The 24,775-nt window shown below is 51.6% G+C and overlaps 1 protein-coding gene across 1 annotated transcript in view; it reads left to right on the forward strand.

Moving 5' to 3' along the window:
- Nucleotides 1–2,064: 2,064 nt before the first annotated feature.
- The window catches only part of LOC144507533 (shiftless antiviral inhibitor of ribosomal frameshifting protein homolog), a 23,396-nt gene continuing 685 nt past the window's right edge, over nucleotides 2,065–24,775 (forward strand). The window contains exons 1-8 of the mRNA XM_078234668.1: nucleotides 2,065–2,169; nucleotides 2,358–2,505; nucleotides 9,392–9,441; nucleotides 11,274–11,321; nucleotides 13,875–13,913; nucleotides 17,679–17,819; nucleotides 20,022–20,125; nucleotides 21,613–21,761. Coding sequence (XP_078090794.1) covers nucleotides 2,137–2,169; nucleotides 2,358–2,505; nucleotides 9,392–9,441; nucleotides 11,274–11,321; nucleotides 13,875–13,913; nucleotides 17,679–17,819; nucleotides 20,022–20,125; nucleotides 21,613–21,761 — 712 coding nt within the window. The 5' untranslated portion in view covers nucleotides 2,065–2,136. The remainder of the gene's footprint in view (nucleotides 2,170–2,357; nucleotides 2,506–9,391; nucleotides 9,442–11,273; nucleotides 11,322–13,874; nucleotides 13,914–17,678; nucleotides 17,820–20,021; nucleotides 20,126–21,612; nucleotides 21,762–24,775) is intronic.

Raw genomic sequence — 24,775 nt, forward strand, 5'->3', positions numbered from 1 at the left:
GGCCACTTTCTGTGACTGCCTGTGCGCGTTGTAATCTCTGTTGACGTGGAACTGCGTGGGGGAAATTTGAAATCATTGCAGTAACTGGATGCAAGTGGCAACTGGTAGGTAACCCAATCTCGAGGGTGGTGGGGTGAATCAATGATCCATGCCAGGCACAGGAACATGCTTGCCAGCTGAGAAAGCAAGCATTAGCTAACCTGCTGCATTCCCCCTATCCACCTCACCCCATCCAACCCACCCCCTCCCCACCTCATCAACCCACCCCCACCTTTCAAATTGCCGACAACTCAAAATACACCTTGAATGGAAGATATGTTAAAATAGATGGGATTGAAAGTGCAATGAAACACAGGCTTGCTGCTATGTGTACACCCAACATGCCGCATAAGGCTGTGGAGGCCGGGTCATTGAGTGTCTTTAAGACAGAGATAGATAGGTTCTTGATTAATAAGGGGATCAGGGGTTATGGGGAAAATGGGGATGAGAAAAATATCAGCCATGAGTGAATGGCGGAGCAGACTCGATGGGCCGAGTGGCCTAATTCTGCTCCTATGTCTTATGATCTTCTATGCTTATGTCTTCTCAATATTTACAATATCCTTATGGTCTAAATAAATATCCTTTGGGGAAGAAGATCTGCAATCCATACCTGGTCTTGTCTACACGTGACTCCAGAGCCACAGCAATGTGGTTGACTCTTAAATGCCCTCTGAAATGGCCCGACAAACCACTCAGTTCAAAGGCAATTAGGGATGGGCAATCATAGAATCTCTACAGTGCAGAAGAGGCCATTCGGTCTAACCTTATAACCCCACGCATTGATCATGACCAATGCACCCTAACCAGCACGTCTTTCGGAGTGTGGGAGGAAACCGGAGCAGCCGGAGGAAACCCAGGCAGACACGGGGTGAATGTGCAAACTCCACACAGACATTGACCCGAGGCTGGGAATTGAACCTGGGTCCCTGGCGCTGTGAGGCAGCAGTGTTAACCACTGTGTCAACCGTTTTTCAGATATTGGTATTTCCATGTGTTGCTGCCCTTGTCCTTTGAGATGGTAATAGTCACAGGTTGGAAAGGTGCTGTGTAAGGAACCTCAGTGAATTGCTGCAGTGCATCTTGTAGATAGTACACACTGCTGCTAATGAGCGTCGGTGGTGGAGGGAGTGAATGTTTGTGGATGGGGTTCCAATCAAGTGGGGGTGCTTTGTCCTGGATGGTGCCGAGCTTGTTAAGTGTTGTTGGAGCTGCACCCATCCAGACAAGTGGGGAGTATTCCCTCACACTCCTGACTTGATGTGGAGTCGCTGGCATTGGACTGAGGTGGGCACAGTAAGAAGCCTCACAACACCAGGTTAAAGTCCAACAGGTTTATTTGGAATCGTGAGCTTTCGGAGCGCTGCTCCTTACTCAGGTGAGTACAGTCCACTCACCTGATGAAGGAGCAGTGCTCCGAAAGCTCGTGATCCCAAATAAACCCATTGGACGTTAACCTGCTGTTGAGAGACTTCTCACTCATGACTTGGACCTTGTAGATGGCGGACAAGCTTTGCGGAGCTAGTGGGCGAGTTACACAATGCAGAATTCCCAACCTCAGACCGGGGATGGGATTTTCCAGCCACGTCCGCCCCCCGCCAAGAGTCGGGAAAATCCCGCCTGAGGTCAACGGACAATTGCACGGTCCACCGCCCCTCGCGTGCTCCGATTCCGGTGGCAGGCGGGACGGGAAAAGTCCCCCTGGGAATCTCGTAGCCACACTTGTCTAGTCCAGTTCAGTTTCTGGTCAAGCCCCCCCCACAAGAAGTTTAAAACCAAAACCAAATCATTTGTCTTGCAACTATCCTGTAGAACAAATGATCATTGCTGATTTATTGATGAATGTATTTTTGCAACGGCAGTTTCAAGGTTAAGTATTTAATCCTGGTTGTTGTTACAAGGTTTAGTCTAAGAAGTTGCTTCTCACACCTGCGGGATAAAGCTCCTGTTACCTCTTTAAATGCGAGAACAAATGTAACGAAAGTGAAAGTAACGAAGAAACAATCAGGAAATTGCGTTTGATGGACAGAAGGAGGAAGAGAGGAGGAAGAACGGGTGCAGATTAAGACGCTGTCTGCTTTGTTCTTTAACACTAACATGGCTCAACGGGACATGAGACAGAGAGTGGAGGTGATACATTTCATTGACGTTTCACCCGGGGACGGGCTGTATTTTTCTGAGACTTTTTCTCCACCTGAGCAACTTCTGCCAGCGCTGTTATTTGAGCCTTTGACTTAATGCTGCCTTTCTTGTTTCCTCCCCTTGCTGTTCCCTTCCTCCCCATCCCCCCTTTATCCAACAATCCCCCCCACCCCCAGCTTGAGAAGAGTGTCAGAAGGCTCAGGGAGATGTTTCGGGGCAAGGTGGCCCTGGAGCTAGCCGTTCTCCTCATGGACAGATACCACGGGAACTACCAACTGGTGATCAAGCACATCGTCCTGATGGCATCGGACCAGGACGCCAGTGGTAAGTGGCGCCCTCGTCTCTGTCGACGTGCCTCGAGAATTGGGGCCGCCTTTGCCCGCTCGCTGCCCATCCCCGCACCCTTTTCCCGCCTCTCCGAAGGTGGCACAGTGGTCAACACTGCTGCCTCACAGCGCCAGGGACCCGGGTTCGACTCCCGGCTTGAGTCACTGTGTGCGGAGTTTGCACGTTCTCCCTGTGTCTGCGTGGGTTTCCTCCAGGTGCTCCGGTTTCCTCCCACAGTCCAAAGATGTGCAGGTTAGGTGGATTGGCCATGATAAATTGCCCCTTAATGTCCAAAGATGCGCAGGTTAGGTGGATTGGCCATGCTAAGTTGCCCCTTAGTGTCGGGGGAATTAACAGGGTAAATACGTGGGGTTATGGGATAGAGCCTGGGTAGGATTGTTGTCATAGAATCCTACAGTGCAGAAGGAGGCCATTCAGCCCATTGAGCCTGCACCGACAACGATCCCACCCAGGCCCTATCCCAGTAACCCCATGTATATTTTGCTCTGCTAATCCCCCTGACACTAATGGACAATTTATTACAGCCAAAGTCGGGGCAGGCTCGATGGGCCGAATGGCCTCCTTTCTACCCTGTTCGATGATCTGTGATGCCCTAATGAGAAGCAGAGGTCACCATTGCCTTTAGGGGCACTCCCCCAAAACTCCCCACCCTGCCCAAAATAATCGGCAATTAATTTGGAAATAGTTCCCCAACTCAAATGTTTGTTTTTGCTTTAAGAAAGTGTGTCCTACGTGTGTGTGACATCGGAGGGTTTTGAATATTCTGCGTGATCGGTTGGCTCACTTGTTTGGTAAATTTAGGGTTACCTAACTTTGGCTTGGCTGGTCGATTCTGTCAGAAGGTCCCGTGGCGCTGCTTTGAAGATGAGCAGGATTGTTATCTCCTGGTGTCCTGAGACAATATTTATTTCTCAATAACCACCATAAGGGAGTCACAGTTGGTATATATTATGTGGGTGTTTACAGTTTGCAAATTGGGTGCTGTGTTTCCTACCATTACACAATGACTGCATTGCAAGAGTATTTCATTGTGTGTGAAATGTGTTGAGATTGCTCAAGGCGATGGAAAATTATTTAGAAACGCAACTCTTGTTGCAAATTTGCCAGAGGGAGAGAATGTTTCTGTCAAGCTTTGGTTAATGCGCCAAAACAGAAGATGCTGGAAAAATCTCAGCAGGTCTGACAGTGTCTGTGGAGAGAGAATAGAGCCAACGTTTTGAGTCTGGATGACCCTTCGTCAGAGCTCTGACTTAGGTGAGGAGAAATGTCTTCACCCAGAGGGTGGTGAATCTGTGGAATTCACTACCACAGGAAGTAGCTGAGGCCAAAGTGTGCAGGTACAGCAGGCAGTAAAGAAGGCAAATGGTATGTTGGCCTTCATAGCGAGAGGATTTGAGTATAGGGATAGGGATGTTTTGCTGCAATTGTACAGGGCGTTGGTGAGGCCACACCTGGAGTATTGTGTGCAGCTTTGCTGTCCTTATCTAAGGAAGGATGTCCTTGCTATAGCAGGAGTGCAGGGAAAGGTTTACCAGACCGATTCCTGGGATGGCAGGTCTGTCATATGCGGAGAGACTAAGTCGGTTAGGATTATATTCACTGGAGCTTAGAAGAGTGAAAGAGGATCTCATAGAAACTTATTAAATTCTAATAGGGTTTGACAGGGTAGATTCGGGAAGAATGTTCCCGATGGTGGGGGGGAAGTCCAGAACTAGGGGTCATAGTTTGAGGATAGGGGGTAAACCTTTTAGGACTGAGGTGAGGAGAAACTTCTTCACCCAGAGTGCGGTGAATGTGTGGAATTCACTACCGCAGAAAGTAGTTGAGGCCAAAACGTCACGTGATTTCAAGAAGAAATTATGATGTGGAGATGCCGGTGTTGGACTGGGTTGGGCACGGTAAGAAGTCACACAACACCAGGTTAAAGTCCCAACGGGTTTATTTGGTAGCACGAGCTTTCGGAGCGCCGCTCCTTCTTCAGGTGAGTGAAGAGTGCAGAGAGGAAATTAGATATAGCTCTCGGGGCTGAAGGGATCAAGGGATATGGGGGGGAAAGCCAGGGGGGGAATCAGAATATTGAATTTGATGATCAGCCATGATCAAAATGAATTACGGAGCAGGTTTGAAAGGTCGAAAGGCCTCCTCCTGCCTCTAGTTTCTATGTTTTAATCAATTGTCAGGCTTAAAATGTAATAGATCAGCTTTGACAAAGGGTCACCTGGACTCGAAACGTCAGCTCTATTCTCTCCTTATAGATTTTTTTTTACAAAAATATACTTTATTCATAAATACTCTGAAATAAACCATTACAGAAACGACATTTCCAATCATTACAAACAATGCAAAAACAGTCATATTTACAATTTCTTTAATTTCAGTATTTTACAGTGCTCAGTTCCAAGACATTACATTCATTACAGTTCAGTTCGGGTCAGTGTCTGTGTGGAGTTTGCACATTCTCGCCGTGTCTGCGTGGGTTTCCTCCGGGTGCTCCGGTTTCCTCCCACAGTCCAAAGATGTGCGGGTTAGGTGGACAGGCCATGCTAAATTGACCCTGGTGTCAGGGGGTTTAGCAGGGTAAATAGTGGGGTTACGGGAATAGGGACTGGGTGGGATTGTGGTCGGTGCAGACTCGATGGGCCGAATGGTCCCCTTCTGCACTGTAGGGATTCTATGGTTCTATGACCCAGATGTAGTTGCAGTGATTACTCTAAGGTCATATGCCATTAGTTAGCATCCTCCATTCTTGTGACACAGGTTAGCCCCCGCTCTCTCTGTTTACCCTGAATAAAGTCTGAATTTACTCCGTATCTAACTGTTTGAACATGCAGCTAATTTCAGCAAGTTCAAGCTGCATGTCACTCGGACTTTAACCTGGTGTTGTAAGACTTCTTACTGTACTCAGTCTGATCTCCAACCCTTCCAGTGTTGCTCTGTACTCTGTCTGCTTGAACCAGCTCCAAACGGGGTGACATGATGGCGCAGTGGTTAGCATTGCTGCCTCACAGCGCCAGGGACCCGGGTTCGATTCCCGGCTTTGGGTCACTGCCTGTGTGAAATTTGCATGTTCTCCCCGTGTCTGGATGGGTGTGCTCCGGTTTCCTCCCACTCTCCAAAGATGTGCAGGTTAGGTGGATTGGCCATGCTAAATTGCCCCTTAGTGTCAGGGTGACTAGCTAGGGTAAATGCATGGGGTTACGGGGATAGGGCCTGGGTGGGATTGTGGTCGGTGCAGACTCGATGGCCTCCTTCTGCACTGTAGGATTCTATAATATATTTCCAAGTCAGGATGGGGAGTGGCTCGGAGGGGTAGTGTTCCCATGGCTGGAATTTTACCCCCTGCCTGCCTTGGGAAGCAGAGCGGACGAGGGGCGGACAATGGGAAGGTCCGTTGACCTTGGGTGGGATTTTACAGTTTTGGGACGAGAGTAAAATCCTGCCCCATGTGTCTGCTGCCCATGTCCTTCTAGATGGTAGTGGTCGTGTGTTTAATCTTCTTTCAAAGGAGCCTTGGTGTGGTGCATCTTGTCGGTGGTGTACACTGTTGGTACTATGCGTCAGTGGTGGACGGAATTGTTGTTGAAGGTGGTGGATGGGGTGTCAATAAAGCGGGGCTGCTTTGTCCTGGATGGCGTCAAGCTTCTTGAGTGTTGTTGGAGCTGCACCCATCCAGGCAAGTGGAGAGTATTCCATCACACTTGACACACTTGTCATTCGTGGGACATGGGCGTCGCTGGCTGGGCCAGCATTTATTGCCCATCCCTAGTTGCCCAAGGGCAGATGAGAGTCAACCACATTGCTCTGGAGTCACATGTAGGCCAGACCGGGTAAGGACGGCAGATTTCCTTCCCTAAAGAACATTAGTGACCCAGATGGGTTTTTCTGACAATCGACAATGGTTTCATGGTCATCAGTAGATTCTTAATTCCAGATATTTTTTATTGAATTCGAATTCCACCATCTGGCGTGGCGTTCCTCCCAAGATGGCGCTGGAACGAGGCAATTTCTTGCAAGCTGTGCCCATCATACCTTCTAATTCTGTCTTTTACTCTTGTTAACACTACATTCTACACTCTCTTGTTTCCTTCTCTGAATAATATGCTCTGTATAGCACGCAAGAAACAATACTTTTCACTGTATGCTAATACATGTGACAATAATAAATCAAATCAAATCAAAAGGGATTCGAACCCAGGTCCCCAGAACATTAGCTGAGTTTCTGGGTTAATAGCTGAGTGATAATACCATTAAGCCATCGCTTCTTTCTGACTTGTACCTTGTAGATGGTGGACAGACTTTATGGGGGGGGGTGTCAGGAGGTGAGTTACTCGCCGCAGTACTCCTAGCCTTTCACCCACTCTTGTAGCTTTGGTATTTATATGGCTGATCCAGTTGAGTTTCTTGTTAATGGTGAGCCCCCAGGAAGTTGATCTTGAATTAAATTTCTTTAAGTAATCTTGAATATAACCGCCGAAAGCCTCACAGTGTTTCACGGGGTCAACTGAAGGTCGCCACTGTTCCCCTGAGGAAGCACGGCGGCCAATGTGCACACAGCAAGATCCCACACATGCATCAATGTGGTAACCATGGAAAAGCAATGGTGCAGAAAGTGGCCATTCAGCCCATCATGTCTGCACTGTCCCTAAAAGAGAAGTCGCTCATTTTAATCCCATTTGCCAAAATCTTGCAGGTTCTAGCTCTTCAGGTACAGATCCAGGTACATTTCAAATGAGTTGAGTGTTTCAGCTTCAATCACCGACTCAGGCAGTGAATTCCACACTCTCTGGCTGAAAACAGTTTTCCTCATGTCCCCTCTAACCCTTCTACCAATCCGTGCCCCCGGATAATTGTCCTCTCAACTTGGGGAAACAGGTCTTTCCTCTCTACCCTGTCGAGGCCCCCCCTCATTATTTTGTCCACCTCAATTAGTTCATCCCTTGGCCTGCTCTGCTCCAAGGAAAACAATCCCAGCCTATCCAATCTCTCCTCACAGCTGCAATTTTCAAGCAGCATTCTTGTAAACCTCCTCTGCGCTCTCTCTCTCGAGCAATTGGGCATCACGGTGGTTAGCACTGCTGTCTCACAGTGCCAGGGACCCCGGGTTCGATTCCCGGCCTTGGGTCACTGTCTGTGTGGAGCCTGCACGTTCTCCCCCCGTGTCTGCGTGGGTTGCCTCCGGGTGCTCCGGTTTCCCTCCCACGGTCCGAAAGACGTGCTGGTTAGGGTGCATTGGCCGTGCTAAATTCTCCCTCAGTGTCCCCCGAACAGGCGCCGGAGTGTGGCGACTAGTGGATTTTCACAGTAACTTCATTGCAGTGTTAATGTAAGCCTACTTGTGACTAATAAATAACATAAAAACAATTCTGTCCTTCCTGTAATATGGACACTGCACACAAAATTCCAGCTGTGGCCTAACCAGCGTTTAATACATTTCCATCATTACATCCCTGCCTCTGTGTTCAATACTTGGCTCAATAAAGGAAAGCGTTCCATATGCTTCCTTGACCACCTTGTCCATCATTTTGTGATGTTGATTGAGGGACAACTATTGGTCAGGACACTGGGGACAACTCCCCCCACCCCAATGCTCTTTTTCAAAATAGTGTCAGGGAAGATCTTGCATCCACTTGAGAGAAGAGATGGGCCCTCAGTTCAACAGCTCATTTGCAAGACAGGTGCCTGCAACACTGGTCAGAGAAAGAAAAGCAAGGGCAAAATTCAATGTCTCACTCATACAGCATAGCAACGAGGATAAGGCTTTCATGGACCATAGAGTCCCCACAGTGCAGAAGAGGCCATTCCGCCCATCAAATCTGCACTGACTCTTTGACAGAGTAACTTACCCAGGCCCTCTTCCCCCACCCTATCCCTGTAACCCCTTACATTTACCATGGCTAAACCATCTAAGCTACACATCTTTGGACACTAAGGGGCAATTTACCATGGTCAATCCATCTTTGGACACTAAGAGACAAGTTAGCATGGCCAATCCATCTAAACTACACATCTTTGGACACTAAGGTGCAATTTGCCATAGCCAATCCATCTAAACTACACATCTTTGGACACTAAGGGGCAATTTAGCATGGCCAATCCACCTAACCTGCACATCTTTGGACACTAAGAGGCAATTCAGCATGGCCAATCCATCTAAACTACGCATCTTGGGACACTAAGGGACAATTTAGCATGGCCAATCCACCTAACCTGCATATCTTTGGAGGAAACCGGAGCACCCGGAGGAAACTCATGGAGACACAGGGAGAACGTGCAAACGCCGCACAGACAGTGACTCAAGCCAGGAATCGAACCCGGGTCCCTGGCGCTGTGAGACAGCAGTGCTAACCACTGTGCCACCGTGCCGCCCAGGTGATAGCTGATAAGAAATAAATGATTTTTTTATTAAGTGCTTTTCATAACCTACCAATTATCCCAAGACACTGCAGTTGAGGAATACCCTTTTGAAGTGTAGTCATTGTTGTAATGCAGGAAACCCGGGAGCCAGGTTTTGCACAGCAAGATCCCACAAACAGCGATGTTGACTGAGGGACAAATATTGGCCCCAGGGCACCTCCCCTGCTCTCCTTCAAAATAATATCCTAACTGGGATCTTTTACATCCACCCAAGGGGGCAGCAGGGGCCTCCAACCAACAAAATAGGTGGCACCTCTGACGGGGTGGCACCCCTTCAGCACTGCAGTGGGAGCAAAAGCTGCAAATCTCTCAAGGGACACTTAAATCCATGACCTTCTGATCCATGAGTGAGAGTGTGACCCGCCGCGCAGAGAGCCAGAGAGGGGAAAGGGATTAGGAGGACTGCAGAACAGACATTAAAGAAGGTTTTCGCTTTTATTTCTTCAAGGTCTAGACGCGGACGACAGGAGAGAGATAGAGAATAGCCCAGATGTCCAGGTAAGTGGGAATGATGTGTTTTTCTGTTGGTCAAACTCTCGGAAGATGTGTCAAGGTGGACTCTTGGCTTGAGACACTGTTTAAGCTCAATGGTGGAGACACCTGCCCAGAACCATGCCTGACCAGGGTGGGTGCCCCTGTGCGGGCTCTGATCCCCCTCCCCCCCACTCCCACATCCCCGACCCCTCCCCCCCGGAAAGGTTTCACCCTGCTCCCGATTCACGGTGACCATCTTTAATAATGGTTGAGTGAAAGGTGTTGTGTCTCAGACTAACAGCAGATTCACTCCTTGTTGGCTCTTGCCAAGTGTCTGACTTGGCCTGACTGCCTGCGTCTGTTAGAGAAACTGAGATCCAGGGCTCACTATCCGGTGAGCCGCCGGCATGATCGTGTTGTGCCAGTGTTGGGTCAGTGTGGGAGATTGGCACTTTACAAAGCAGGGACAGAATAGCCAGGCCGGTGAACACATCGACCCATGTGTCACTGAGGTGCACAGCCCAGCCCCCTGTGTGTCTGTGTGCGTATGTCAATATATGTGTGCGCATACATGTGCCTGCATGCACATACATGTCTGTGTTTGCATATGTGCCTGTGTGTGTACATCTGTGTTTGTGTGTACATGTGTCTGTGTGTGTGTGTCTCTGTATGCTTGTGTGCATGTGTGTGTCTGGGTGTGCGCATGTTTCTGTGTGTATGTACGTGCGTCTATGCGTGTGCGCACGAACGTATGTACATCTGCTTATGTTCGTGTGTGGCGGTGTGTGCATGTCCATGTATCAGTCTGTGTGTGTATGTACATGTGTCTGTATGTGTGTACATGTGTCAGCGTGTGCGTACGTTTTTTCTGCTTGTGTGCGTCAGTGTGTGTGCGTGTCCATGTATCAGTCTGTGTATGTATATGTGTGTGTACATATGTGTCAGTGTGTGCATACATTTTTTTCTGCTTGTGTGTGTCAGTGTGTGAGCATGTCTCTGTGTGAATGTACATGTGTACGTGTGTGCGAGACATGTGCCTGCTTGTGTGTGTATATGTCCAAAGATGTGCGGGTTAGGTTGATTGGCCAGGTTAAAAATTGCCCCTTAAGAGTCCTGGGATGCGTAGGTTAGAGGGATTAGCGGGTAAATATGTGGGGATAGGGCCTGGGTGGTATTGTGGTCGGTGCAGACTCGATGGGCCGAATGGCCTCCTCCTGCACTGTAGGGTTTCTATGATTCTATGTGTGTTTGTATGTGTGCGCGTGTCTGTATTTGTGTACAAACATCTGTGTGCGTATGTTTGCCTGTGTGTGCATGTCAGTATGTGTGTGACTGTCAGTGCGTGTGCCAGCTTGCACATGCGTCTGTATATCAATGTATATGTGTGTGTTTATATTCCACACGAGTCTCCTCCCAGCCTAATGAGCGTTGTCAGCCTTTTATTCCTTCCCCCCCGTGTTTCTACAGCCTCCCCTTTGCACCCGTGTTCCCTGCAATAGTGAGTTCCGCATTCCAACCTGAATGGTCGCGGTAAGCTGCAGGCGTCCAATAATGAGGAGGCTTTTGACAGCAAGGAAAGGGGTAGCAAAAACAAGAGCCAGATTCTTCTGGCTGTTCATACTGAGAAACACTGCGGGGGGCAAGGAAAATTCAATCCAAGGTGTCGGTCGGGTTGAGTGTCTGTAACGAGTGAGGGGAAAGTGCGTGTGAGCAACACAGCTGGAGTTACTCACCCAATCTGTCACTTTGTGACGTGGTTTTAAATCGGGGGGTGGGGAGAGAGTTGGGGGATGGGGGGGGGGGGTGGATGTAGTCATCTCGAGACAAAGCCACTAATTTTCCGTATTTTTCCACAGAGTGTTATTGACACCCTTCGAGATGAGGAAAAGAGAGCAAAGAATAAGGTGGGTCCGCAACGTGATTACCTGGGAGTGGGAAATGGCCATCAAAATCGGAGCCCTGTTGGAAAGCCCCAGCCCATTCCATTACCTTTGTACTTGAACCCTCAGTCCAAAGTGACTGAAGACAAGTGGTTATCTTGATCAATTGGGCCAGTGGGCTGACGAATGGCAGACGGAGATTAATTTAGATAAATGTGAGGTGATGCATTTTGGTCAATCGAACCAGGGCAGGACTTAATCAGTTAATGGTAGGGCATTGGGGAGAGTTACAGAACAAAGAGATCTAGGGGTAGAGGTTCATAGCTCCTTGAAAGTGGAGTCACAGGTGGACAGAGTGGTGAAGAAGGCATTCGGCATGCTTGGTTTCATCGGTCAGAACATTGAATACAGGAGTTGGGACGTCTTGTTGAAGTTGTACAAGACATTAGTAAGGCCTCACTTGGAATACTGTGTACAATTCTGGTCACCCTATTATAGAAAGGATATTATTAAACTAGAAAGAATGCAGAAAAGATTTACAAGGATGCTACTGGGAATTGATGGTTTGAGTTATAAGGAGAGGCTGGATAGACTGGGACTTTTTTCTCTGGAGCGTGGAAGGCTTCGGGGTGATCTTATAGAGGTCTATAAAATAATGAGGGGCACAGATCAGCTAGATAGTCAATATCTTTTCACAAAGGTGGGGGAGTCTATAACTAGAGGGCATAGGTTTAAGGTGAGAGGGGAGAGATACAAAAGGGTCCTGAGGGGCAATTGTTTCACACAGAGGGTGGTGAGTGTCTGGAACGAGCTGCCAGAGGTAGTAATAGAGGCGGGTACAATTATGTCTTTTAAAAAGCCCTTCGGCCCAACTTGTCCATGCCGCCCCTTTTTTTAACCACTAAGCTAGTCCCAATTGCCCACGTTTGGCCCATATCCCTCTATACCCATCTTACCCATGTATCTGTCTAAATGCTTTTTAAAAGACAAAATTGTACCCGTCTCTACTACTACCTCTGGCAGCTCGTTCCAGACACTCACCACCCCGTGTGTGAAAAAATTGCCCCTCTGGACCCTTTTGTATCTCTTCCCCTCTCACCTTAAACCTATGCCCTCTAATTTTAGACTCCCCTACCTTTGGCTGACTTTGGAGCTGTCCTTTGGGTTTCCAGTCTATCAGAGGCACTTGCTTGCAGCAAGTGGAGATGAGTCTTCAGTTCCTGGAGATGAATCCTGGGTGGTTAGCAAGCTCTCCGGTCAACTATGATGGGATTCAATGGAGCGAGTGGCTTTTTGTAGCTCTCTCTGTCCCCGGGGGGAGTTATCGAGATTGGGTTTATGACCTACCTCATGTGTGACACCAGTAAAGTGCTCTGCGCGAAACTTCCTTTCAGGCCTTCTAATGCCTCGGGGGAAGCGATGGCCTAGTGGTATTATCACAAGACTATTAACCCAGAAACTCGATTTATGTTCTGGGGACCCGCCAGGGCAGATGGTGGAATTTGAATTCAATAAAAAATACCTGGAATTAAGAATCTATTGATGACCATGAAACCATTGTCGGAAAAACCCATCTGGTTCACTAATGTCCTTTAGGGAAGGAAATCTGCCGTCCTTACCCGGTCTGGCCTACATTTGACTCCAGAGCCACAGCAATGTGGTTGACTCTCAACTGCCCTCCAAGGGCAACTAGGGGTGGGCAATAAATGCCGGCCCAGCCAGCGACGCCCATGTCCCATGGATGAATATAAAAACAGAATCCTCTGATGATTGGCTCACTCCTCACTGTCGACTGAGTGAAGGTTAATGTTACCCAATGAGCAGTTGGCTTCTGCTGTTCTAGGGAATGTTGGGTCCATTCATTGGGTCTCTTTGCCACAGGACACCCTTGTGAAAACTGGTTCGGTCATTGGCCATGCTAAATTCACCCTCACCCTTCATCCAGAGTGTGGCGACTAGGGGATTTTCACATTAACTTCATTGCAGTGTTAATGCAAGCCTACTTGTGACACTAGTATAAAAAAATAAAGAGTTTTTTTATTGACTTCACATTTCACCATTTGTCGCGATGGGATTCGAACCAGGGTCCCCAGAACATTACCCTGGGTCTCTGGATTACTAGTCCAGTGACAATACCTCTCTCACACCAATACCACTAAATTCTCCCTCAGTGTACCCGAACAGGCGCCGGAGTGTGGCGACTAGGGGGATCGCACAGTAACTTCATTGCAGTTTAATGTAAGCCTACTCGTGACACTAATTAATAAAATAATATCTTCTTTTGTTTTCCAAAACTCAATGTTGCGGGGGAAAAAAAATTGTTTGTCATCCAATCAGGTAATGGGGTCTATCTGCATGCTGATTGGCCATAGGAAGACGGTTGTCATGATGACGCACGTGACAGCAAAGCAGTGAGGGCGCCCATTGGTCCAAGGCAGGAAGTCATGTGACTTTAACCTCCAGGACTGTGCCCAGTTAGAAATGGCATGTAGGTCGTGACCTAGGTGCAGGAAAATGGCCTTCTAGTAGTTTCTATCCCTTGTTACTGACAGCTGATCAAATCTCCTCTTGTTCCAGGGCCCGAAAGTGAAAATTAAAGAGGATCCCGATGTAAAGGTAAGAGTGAGTCCGACTCGAGGTGGCACGGTGGATAGCACTGCTGCCTCACAGCGTCAGGGACCCGGGTTCGATTCCCGGCTTGGGTCACTGTCTGTGCGGAGTCTGCTCGTTCCCCCAGTGTCTGCGTGGGTTTCCTCCGGGTGCTCCGGTTTCCTCCCAGGATGTGCAGGTTAGGTGGATCAGCCATGATAAATTACCCCTTAGTGTCGGGGGAATAGCAGGGTAAATACATGGGGTTAAGGGGATAGGTGGGGCTGTGGTCGTTGCAGACCTGATGGTCCGAATGGCCTCCTTCTGCACTGTAGGGATTCTATGATTCCATGACTCGCTGGGATGGAGAACGTGATAGGTTGCTGACTGACTGTTTGCTTCATGGGGCATTTTGGTATCTGGGCAAACGACACTCAGGTACACAGGCTGAGCTTGTGGACTGCAATTGGTCAGAGCCGAGGAAGGCTGCTCACTGAGTTTATCGCGGTGGCGCTATGGAGGTGATCAGCCAACTATCTTAACGCACACACCCCTGGACTGCCAGGAAGCTTCGAGATATTCTCATTTGCTGTGGTCCAAATGACCACATTGTTGTGGGAGATATCAACCCATTTCCTCCTCTTGTGAGTATGGGGAATCCTCACCGACCGCTATTTCTGGCACAGATTTAAAAAAAATAATTCCCAGGATGTGGACGTCGCTGGCTGGGCCAGCATTTATTGCCCATCCCTAGTTGCCCCTTGAGAAGGTGGTGGTGAGCCGCCATCTTGAATCGCTGCAGTCCACGTTGACCCACAATGCCGTTAGGGAGGGAATTCCAGGATTTTGACCCAGCGACTGCGAAGGGACGGCCGATATATTCCCAAGTTGGGATGGCGTGTGGCTTGGAGGTGGTAGCGTTCCCATGTGTCTGCTGCCCTTATTCTAATTGGGGGGTGGGTCTTGGAATGTGCTGTCGGAGAGATGGGCTTGGAAACCTCGGAACTTTATAAACCAGTGTAGCTGGAATCACAATCAAATGTGTTTAGCAGCGGACCCAAGCAGAATGGAATTTTAACTCCGTGGTGGGTTTTCCAAGTCTCGGAAATCTCTGGGTGGACACCAGCCATTTTCTTCCATGATGTGGAGATGCCGGCATTGGACTGGGGTGGGCACAGTAAGAAGTCTCACAACACCAGGTTACAGTCCAACAGGTTTATTTGGAATCATGAGCTTTTGGAGCGCTGCTCCTTCATCAGCAGTGCTCTGAAAGCTCGTGGTTCCAAATAAACCTGTTGGACTTTAACCTGGTGTTGTGAGACTACTTACTGATATTCTTCCATGACAGAGGGGCAATCAGAGAGAACCACCCAGCCTTGATATTCACCATTAGCCGTGATTAAATGGATCCACATGCGGATATTAGACTGAAGCCATGTGGCATAGAAACACAGAAGATAAATAGGAGCAGAAGGAGGCCATTTGGCCCTTCGAGCCTGCATCGCCATTCATAGAATCTACAGTGCAGAAGGAGGCCATTTGGCCTGCACCGACAACAATCCCACCCAGGTCCTATTCCCGTAACTCCACTTTTACCCTCTTAGTCCCCCGACACTTAGGGACACTTTATCATGGCCAATTAACCTGACCCGCACACCTTTGGAGTGTGGGAGGAAACCGATGAAGGAAACCCATGCAGACACGAGGAGAACGTGCAACTTGTTGTGGTGTTGTGGGCGGCACGGTAGCACGGTGGTTAGCACTGCTGCTTCACAGCTCCAGCGACCTGAGTTCGATTCCCGGCTTGGGTCACTGGCTGTGTGGAGTTTGCACATTCTCCTCGTGTCTGCGTGGGTTTCCTCCGGGTGCTCCGGTTTCCTCCCACAGTCCAAAGATGTGTGGGTTAGGTTGATTGGCCATGCGAAAATTGCCCCTTAGTGTCCTGAGATGCGTAGGTTAGAGGGATTAGTGGGTAAATATGTAGGGGTAGGGCCTGGGTGGGATTGTGGACGGTGCAGACTCGATGGGCCAAATGGCCTCTTTCTGCACTGTAGGGTTTCTATGGTTCTAAACTCCATACAGACAGTGACCCGAGGCTGGAATCGAATCCGGGTCCCTGGCGCTGTGAGGCAGCAGTGCTAACCACTGTGTCACCGTGCCGCCCTAATTCATTACGATAATGGCTGATCGTCCAACTCAATAGTCTAATCCTGCTTTCTTCCGATAACCTTTGATCCCATTCGCCCCAAGTGCTATATCCAGCCACCTCTTGAATACATTCTCACCACGGCAGTTTGGGCAGAGTACCACTGATGTTTATGAAATCCCACACAGCCAGTCCAAGGTTCAAACCCCAGTCCTGACGGATATTTGATGGCTATCACAGTCTTGTCTGGCACCTGAATGATGGTAAGAAGTCTCACGACACCAGGTTAAAGTCCAACAGGTTTATTTGGTAGCACAAGCCACTAGCTTTCGGAGCGCTGAAAGCTCGTGGCTTGTGCTACCAAATACACCTGTTGGACTTTAACCTGGTGTTGTGAGACTTCTTACTGTGTTTACCCCAGTCCAACGCCAGCATCTCCACAACCTGAATGATGGGACAGGTAAATTGGTAGAGAGCTATAAATAGGTAGAGATCATGGTATAATGGGCTAGTCATCCTGAGGCCCAGGCTAATGTTCTGGGGGACATGGGTTCAAATCTCACCACGGCAGCTGGTGGAATTAAAATTCAATTGATAAAATCTGGAATCGAAAACCAGGGTGGGATTTTCCGCGCTCGCCCCGAGACTGGAAAATCCCGCTTGAGGTCAACGGACCTTTGCATGGTCCTGTCCCGCCTGCTACAATTCCCCTGATGGGCGGGACGGGAAAATCCCACCCCTAGTCTCAGAAGCGATGAGCATAAAACTATTATCGATTGTTATAAAAAAAAACCCATCTAGTTCACTAATGCCCCTTCATAGAATCCCTACAGTACAGGAGGTGGTCATTCGGCCCATCGAGTCTGCACCGACAACAATCCCACCCAGACCCTATCCCCGTAACCCCACATATTTACCTCGCTACTACCTCTAACCTACACATCCCAGGACACTTAAGGGGCAATTTAGCACAGCCAATGCACCTAACCGGCACATCTTTGGACTGTGGGAGGAAATCGGAGCACCCGGAGGAAACCTATGCAGACACGGGGAGAACGTGCAAACTCCACACAGTGACCCAAGCTGGGAATCGAACCCGGGTGCTTGGCGCTGTGAGGCAACAATGCTAACCACAATGCCACCGTGCCGCCCATACTATGCCACCATGCTGCCCTTAAGGGATGGAAATCTGCTGTCCTTACCCAGTCTGGCCTACATGTGACTCCAGAGCCGCAGCAAATGTGGCTGACTCTTAACCGCCCTCTGAAATGGCCCAGCGAGGCACGAGGTTCAAAGGGCAACAAACCACATCCCATGAAAGAGTCAATCTAAAATATCCCACGCGCGTGTAATTTCATGGGTGAAATCCACCAGGGAAAGTGCCAGGGAGGGGAAAGGGGTCGGAAAAGTTCATAAAATATCGGAGCAGAATTAGGCCATTCGGCCCATCGAGTCCGCTTCGCCATTCGATCATGGCTGATATGCTCCTCATCCCCATTTTCCTGCCTTCTCCCCATAACCCTTCAACCCATTACCAATTAAAATAAGGTGAGGGACGTACGAAGATTCTGGTGTAGAATGGCAACTTCAAAGTTAAAAAAGTCTTTCATTTTTGCCTCCTCCCACCCTTCCCGTTTTATTCCCAGAATCTAGCCTCGGCGTTGACAGTGAAGAACCTGAAACTATTCAACCAGTGCAATGCCAAACTCATCCCCTGGGAGGAGAAACTGTTTGCGTGCAGACAGTGTGACAGTTACTGGTGGAGGAGGGTGCCTGAAAGAAAACAGGTAGGGGGCGTGGGGTGTTGTGGGAGGGTGGGGAGGGAGGGTGGGGGGGTGGGGTGTTGGGGGAGGAGTGAGGGGGAGTGTGGGGGTTGAGGGAAGGGAGGGGGAAGTGGGGGGCGGGGTTGCTGCTTTCTATCTCCTGAGTTGTTCTGAATAAAGTTCCACTCAATGGACTCCCCTATCAAAGGACGAATGAGCTACGTACTACCAGAAAACTGGTCTGTGCTGTGCCCAATAGGGTGGTCTCGGGTTTAACCTTTGACTTTAGAATTGGGCCGCCGTGTATCCCCTCTTTGTTTGGAGAGGGTGGGGGGTTAATATGACCCATCTTTCCAGCTTCTGATCGCCATCCTGTAGGCCTTTGGATGGATGCATTGGTCACAATGAGAGTAATCGGGATCCTACTGGTCGCACCTCCCAGTCGGTCTGGGTCCCAGTGCGGTGGACAATGTTCGAGTCTTCTCGTGAACCAGAGCTTTCATCAGGGGGAGGAAGGAACATTGATGTCAGCGAGGCGGCACAGTGGCAAGCACTGCCATCTCACAGCGCCAGGGACCTGGGTTCGATTCCAGGCTTGGGTCACTGTCTATGTGGAGTCTGTACGTTCTCCCCGTGTCTGCGTAGGTTTCCTCCAGGTGTTCTGGTTTCCCCCCTACACTCCACAGATGTGTAGGTTAGGGGGATTAGCCGTGCTAAATTTCCCCTTAGTGTCTCAAGATGCGTAGGTAAGATAGATGGTAAATGGGTTACAGGGATAGGGCCGGGGAGAGGGCCTGGGTAGAATACTCTGCCAGAGAGTCAGTGCAGACTCGATGGGATGAATGGCCTCTTCTGCACTGTAGGGATTCTTTGACAGGGGGTTTCAGGACATCCTGTTAATGCTCAGTTACTCCTGAGCGCCTTTCCTTCCTGTTCAATTACTCTGGTGGGTGAAATTAGAGGATAGAGTATGTGAGGATTGGGTATTAGTACACGGGGAGGATTGGGTATTAGTACACAGGGAGGATTGGGTATTAGTACATGGGGAGGATTGGGTATTAGTACATGGGGAGGATTGGGTATTAGTACATGGGGAGGATTGGATATTAGTACATGGGGAAGATTGGATATTAGTACACAGGGAGGATTGGGTATTAGTACACAGGGAGGATTGGGTATTAGTACACAGGGAGGATTGGGTATTAGTACACAGGGAGGATTGGGTATTAGTACATGCGAGAGAACAGTAATAAGTGGGGGAAATGATGGGGGCGGCAGGGTGGCAGTTGCAGTAAATTCTAGGAATCGATGTGGCACCAACGGTGGGACGTTGAAGTGTGAGTTTCCAATAAAGCATGAGGGGAAATTTCTTCACTCTGAGGATTGTGAACCTTTGGAATTCTCTAACCCAGAGGGTATTTTAGGGCTGGGATAGACGGAATTCTGGGATAAATGGAATTCTGGGATAGACAGAATTTTGGAATAGACAGAATTCTGGGATAGATGGAATTCTGGGATAGATGGAAGTCTGGGATAGACGGAATTCTGGCCAGAATCTTACCACCGTTCACTCCGGTGGGATTTTCCCATCCTGCCGCAGTGAATGTAGATTTGGCTGCCAATTTCTCCAACTTCGCTTTAGCAGGAGCATGGTGTGAACGGCCGGTAGGATTGTGCCCCTGGTCTCTCGGGGAATGAAGGGATATGGAAAGCGGGTGAGAAAATGAAGTTGAGGCCCAAGATGTGTAGGTTAGGTGCATTGGCCATGCTAAATTTCCCCTTAGTGTCCCGGGAGGCGTAGGTTAGAGGGATTAGCAGGGTGAATATGTGGGGTTATGGGGAAAGGGCCTAGGTGGGATTGTTGTCTGTGCAGACTTGATGGGCCGAGAGGCCTCCTTCTGCACTGTAGGGTTTCTATGAAGATCAGCCATGATTGTGTTGAATGTTAGAGCAGGCTCGACAGGAAGTGTAGGCCATTCCTGATCCTAGTTCTTGTATTGTGGGAAAAGTGGGCAGGGATATTCTAGTCCAGAGACACCATAGCAGACAAGGCTATGGACCAAGTGTTGGAAAATGGGATTAGAATAGATAGGTGCTTGAGGCAGACGAAGACACGGTGGGCTGAATGGCCTCTCTTTGTGTGTAAACCTCTATGAACTCTGTTGTACCTGGGGTGATGTCCGAGGAGTGGGCTGACCTGGGACCTCTTGTCTTGTCTCCCTGTAGGTCTCGAGGTGTCGGAGATGCAAGATGAAATATGACCCAGTGCCACGTGACAAGATGTGGGGCTACGCTGAATTTCACTGCCAGCATTGTGGCAACACCTTTGGGTAAGGTGGGTGGGAGGGTCAGCAGAGCAGTCCAAACCATTCAGAGTAGAGTTCTAAGGGAAAGGTAATTCGAACAGAGATGTCCTCTGCTCCATCAGAGTTGGTGCAGACCCGATGGGCTGAATGGCCTCCTTCTGCACTGTAGGGATTCTATGGTCTGTAGCTCTTTTCCCATCACTCCGATGGAGATTCCCATACCCTCATTGCCAGAAACTGGGCCACAAACTATCTCCTTTATCTGACTGCGCCCCCAGCAATGGTGGAGTTTTCTCATTATTATAGGGGAGGCAATGGCCCAGTGGTATTACCGCTAGACTATCAATCCAGAAACTCAGCTAACGTTTCTGGGGACCCGGGTTCGAATCCCGCCATGGCAGATGGTGGAATTTGAATTCAATTAAAAAGAAATCAGGAATTAAGAATCTACTGATGACCATGAAACCATTGTCGGAAAAACCCATCTGGTTCACTAATATCCTTTAGGGAAGGAAATCTGCCGTCCTTACCTGGTCTGGCCTACATGTGACTCCAGAGCCACAGCAATGGGGTTGACTCTCAACTGCCCTCGGGCAACTAGGGATGGGCAATAAATGCTGGCCCAGCCAGCGACACCCATGTCCCACGAATGAATATAAGAATATAAAAAGAAATTCTGGTCTAGAAGTAGACCAAATTGGAGTGTAGCCGGTTGGCTGCACTGCAAACTTTTCCCGGCCTGTTCTTAAAACGCTTTGACAAATAAAACCGAGGAGGTGGGTCCCAAGGAACCCGTCCCACCAGCAACCTCGACTCTTCACAGAGAGGGCATTCCGATATCAGATCAATAAGTGTAGATTAAAAAGTACCCCAGCTCCACCACGGGCCTGCTACCCCTGGGACACAGAATGCCCTCTTCCCCCCACCACCGCAGAACAACCCCCCCTCCCCCGGGAAACAGACCTCCCACGGACACAGCACGTCCAGGCACCTTCCTGCACGGACTCCCTCTCCGTCACTATCTGGAGGGTGGCGTGAGGGGAGTTCAGGACAATCGAGTGAGGAAATCCCACCGGTGTGAAGGCGGATCTCCCGCTCCGGTATCAGCCCCCTCTGTCGCTCCTGCCTGCAGGAAACCGGGGCGGAATACGTCCCCCCTCCCCGTGCCACGATATTTCTTCAAGTTTAAAGTTTATTTATTCGTCACAAGTAAGACTTACGTTAACACTGCAATGAAGTTACTGCGAAATTCCCCCAGTCGCCACACTCCGGCGCCTGTTTGGGCCAATGCACCCTAACCCCAGCACGTCTTTTGGACTGTGGGGAGGAAACCGGAGCACCTGGAGGAAACCCACGCAGACACGGGGAGAACGTGCAAACTCCGCACAGACGGTGACCCAAGCCGGGAATCGAACCCGGGTCCCTGGCGCTGTGAGGCAGCAGTGCTAACCACTGTGCCACCGTATTTCGGACTGATGTTGTTCAACGCTCTCTCTCTCTCTCCTCTCCAGGGGCTTTGGACAGATGGGACTGCCGGCTCCCTGCTACATCTGCTCCAGCCAGGTGACCCCCTCTTGCATCCTGCCACCAAAGAAGGGAGTGGGCCCTCGCACTCCGAGACCCCATAGCTGCTACGCCGAGGATTGCTACAACCGCAAAGGTCAGCGCCCCGCCCCCCCTCTAACCCCCCCAGCCTCCTGAGCCACTTCCTTCCATCACCTTTTGCTCGCCTCTCTCTTTTTTTGTGGGGGCTGTTTTCCCTGTCCGGTGTCTTACCTCCCCGTTGAAGTCCAGTTGTGTTAGGGACCCCTGTGTCTCCTGACAGTCGTGTGTGTGTCTTGTTGGTCAGTGTCAGAAGATGCTACATCTTGAACGAGGGTAAGGTGGACACCACATTAAGACCATAAGACCATAAGACATAGGAGCGACCCAGTTCCCAGTAGGGGTCGGGCAAACTCATTGAATAGGCCTCACGAATGGGAGCCATTGGCTGATTTGCCACCCTCCCTTAGTTAAAGAGTGTTGGGAACACATAGCGCAGGACAGACTGGAGATTGAAGCCAGTCGTCATGAACTAGCCAATTGCTCAGCAGCTCCAGAGGCCCATGACCCCTGTTGGCAGGGTCAGTCTCGCCAGCAGCTGCGGGTTGGCAGCAGTTCAACCCCAGGGCATCTGTGCGCCGTCGCAGCTTTGAGTGTTCCTCCATCTCAGACCCCGGCCACTGGTGCCAGTCAGTACCTGCTGTGGCCCCTCGCTGCGAGGGTCCGAGGTTGCTGCTGCCATTCCAATGACGGGAAGTCCTGGGAATGATGCCCTCCCCCCACCTCCCCGAATTACACAGCTCAGAGACTCCTCACTGTGCCGAGGTTTGGGGCAATGTCTTCACTTGCCCACGAGGCTGGGAAATTACCATCTCAGCTCAAACCATAGCTCGAACCCTCCCCCTTCCTCGCTGCCCCTCTCCACTCTCCTCCCCTGCTCTCCCCTGCTCTCCTTTCCCCAATCCTCCTTCCCCCATTACCCTCGAACCTCCTCTCCCCCGCTCCCCCGTCCCCCGCTCCCCTGCTCTCCCTCTCCCCCCTCCCCCTCTCCCCTGCTTCCCCGCTCCCCCTCTCCCTCTGCTCCCCCGCTCTCTCTTCCCCAATCCCCCTGCACCATTACCCTCTAACCCACACTTCCCCCTCCCCCTGTCCCCCACTCCCCTCTCCCCCACCCTCTCCCCCCCTCCCCCCTCTCTCTCCCTCTCTCCCCCATCCTCTCCCCCCTCACCTCACTCTCCTCCTCTCCCCCGCTCCTTACCCCCTTCCCCGTTCCCCCTCTCCCCTTCCCCCTCTCCCCTTCCCCCTCTCCCCTTCCCTCTCCCGCTCCCTTTCCCCGCTCCCCTTTCCCCCCGCTCCCCCTTTTCCCCGCTCCCCTTTTCCCCTGCTCCCCCCTTTCCCCCGCTCCCCCTTTTCCCCCACTCCCCCCTTTCCCCCCGCTCCCCCTTTTCCCCCGCTCCCCCTTTTTCCCCCGCTCCCCCTTTTTCCCCCGCTCCCCCTCCACCCCGCTCACCCTCCCCCCGTTCCCCTTTCCCCTCCCGCTCCCCCTTTCTCCCCGCTCCCCCTTTCCCCCGCTCACCCTTTTCCCCCGCTCCCCCTTTCCCCCCACTCACCCTTCCCCCGCTCCCCCATTCCCCCCACTCCCCCTTTCCCCCCACTCACCCTTCCCCCCGCTCCCCCTTTCCCCCCGCTCCCCCTGTTCCCCCTCTCCCCTTTTCCCCCCTGCTCCCCCCCTTTTCCCCCCATTCCACCTTTCCCCCCCACTCCCGCTCTTCCCTCCGGTCCCCCTCTTCCCCTCTTCCCCCCGCTCCCCTTTTTCCCCCGCTGCCCCTTGCCCCCCGCTGCCCCTTTCCCCCCCCGCTGCCCCTTGCCCCCCGCTGCCCCTTCCCCCCCGCTGCCCCTTTCCCCCCCCACTGTCCCTTTCCCTCCCGCTGCCCCTTCCCCCCCGCTCCCCCTCTTCCCTCCGGTCCCCCTCTTCCCTCCGGTCCCCCTCTTCCCTCCGGTCCCCCTCTTCCCCCCGCTCCCCCTTTTCTCCCCCCGCTCCCCCTTTTCTCCCCCCGCTCCCCCTCCCCCCCGCTGCCCCTTTCCCCCCCCGCTGCCCCTTTCCCCCCCCGCTGCCCCTTTCCCCCCCGCTGCCCCTTTCCCCCCCGCTGCCCCTTTCCCCCCCGCTGCCCCTTTCCCCCCGCTGCCCCTTTCCCCCCCGCTGCCCCTTTCCCCCCCTCTGCCCCTTTCCCCCCCGCTGCCCCTTTCCCCCCGCTGCCCCTTTCCCCACCGCTGCCCCTTTCCCCCCCGCTGCCCCTTTCCCCCCCGCTGCCCCTTTCCCCCCCGCTGCCCCTTCCCCCCCGCTGCCCCTTCCCCCCCGCTGCCCCTTTCCCCCCGCTGCCCCTTCCTCCCCGCTGCCCCTTTACCCCCACTGCCCCTTCCCCCCCCGCTGCCCCTTCCCCCCCCGCTGCCCCTTTCCCCCCCCGCTGCCCCTCCCCCCCGCTGCCCCTCCCCCCCGCTGCCCCTTTCCCCCCCGCTGCCCCTTTCCCCCCCGCTGCCCCTTCCCCCCCAGCTGCCCCTTCCCCCCCGCTGCCCCTTTCCCCCCCGCTGCCCCTTTCCCCCCGCTGCCCCTTCCTCCCCGCTGCCCCTTTACCCCCGCTGCCCCTTCCCCCCGCTGCCCCTTTCCTCCCCGCTGCCCCTTCCCCCCCCCACTGCCCCTTCCCCTCCCGCTGCCCCTTCCCCCCCCCACTGCCCCTTCCCTCCCGCTGCCCCTTCCCCCCGCTGCCCCTTTCCCCCTGCTGCCCCTTTCCCCCCGCTGCCCCTTTCCCCCCACTGTGACTTTTCCCCCGCTTCCCCTTTCCCCCCGCTGCCCCTTTCCCCCCCCTGCCCCTTTCCCCCCCGCTGCCCCTTTCCCCCCCACTGCCCCTTTCCCCCCACTGCCCCTTTTTCACCCGCTCCCCCTTTTGAGTGTCTGGAACGAGCTGCGAGAGGCAGTAGTAGAGGTGGGTACAATTTTGTCTTTTAAAAAGCATTTAGACAGTTACATGGGTACGATGGGTATAGAGGGAGATGGGCCAAACACGGGCAATTGGGACTTGCTTAGTGGTTAAAAATGAAGGATCGGCATGGACAGGTTGGGCCGAAGGGCCTGTT

Source organism: Mustelus asterias, chromosome 19 (assembly GCF_964213995.1).
Source record: "Mustelus asterias chromosome 19, sMusAst1.hap1.1, whole genome shotgun sequence".
NCBI classification, from domain to species: Eukaryota; Metazoa; Chordata; class Chondrichthyes; order Carcharhiniformes; family Triakidae; genus Mustelus; species Mustelus asterias.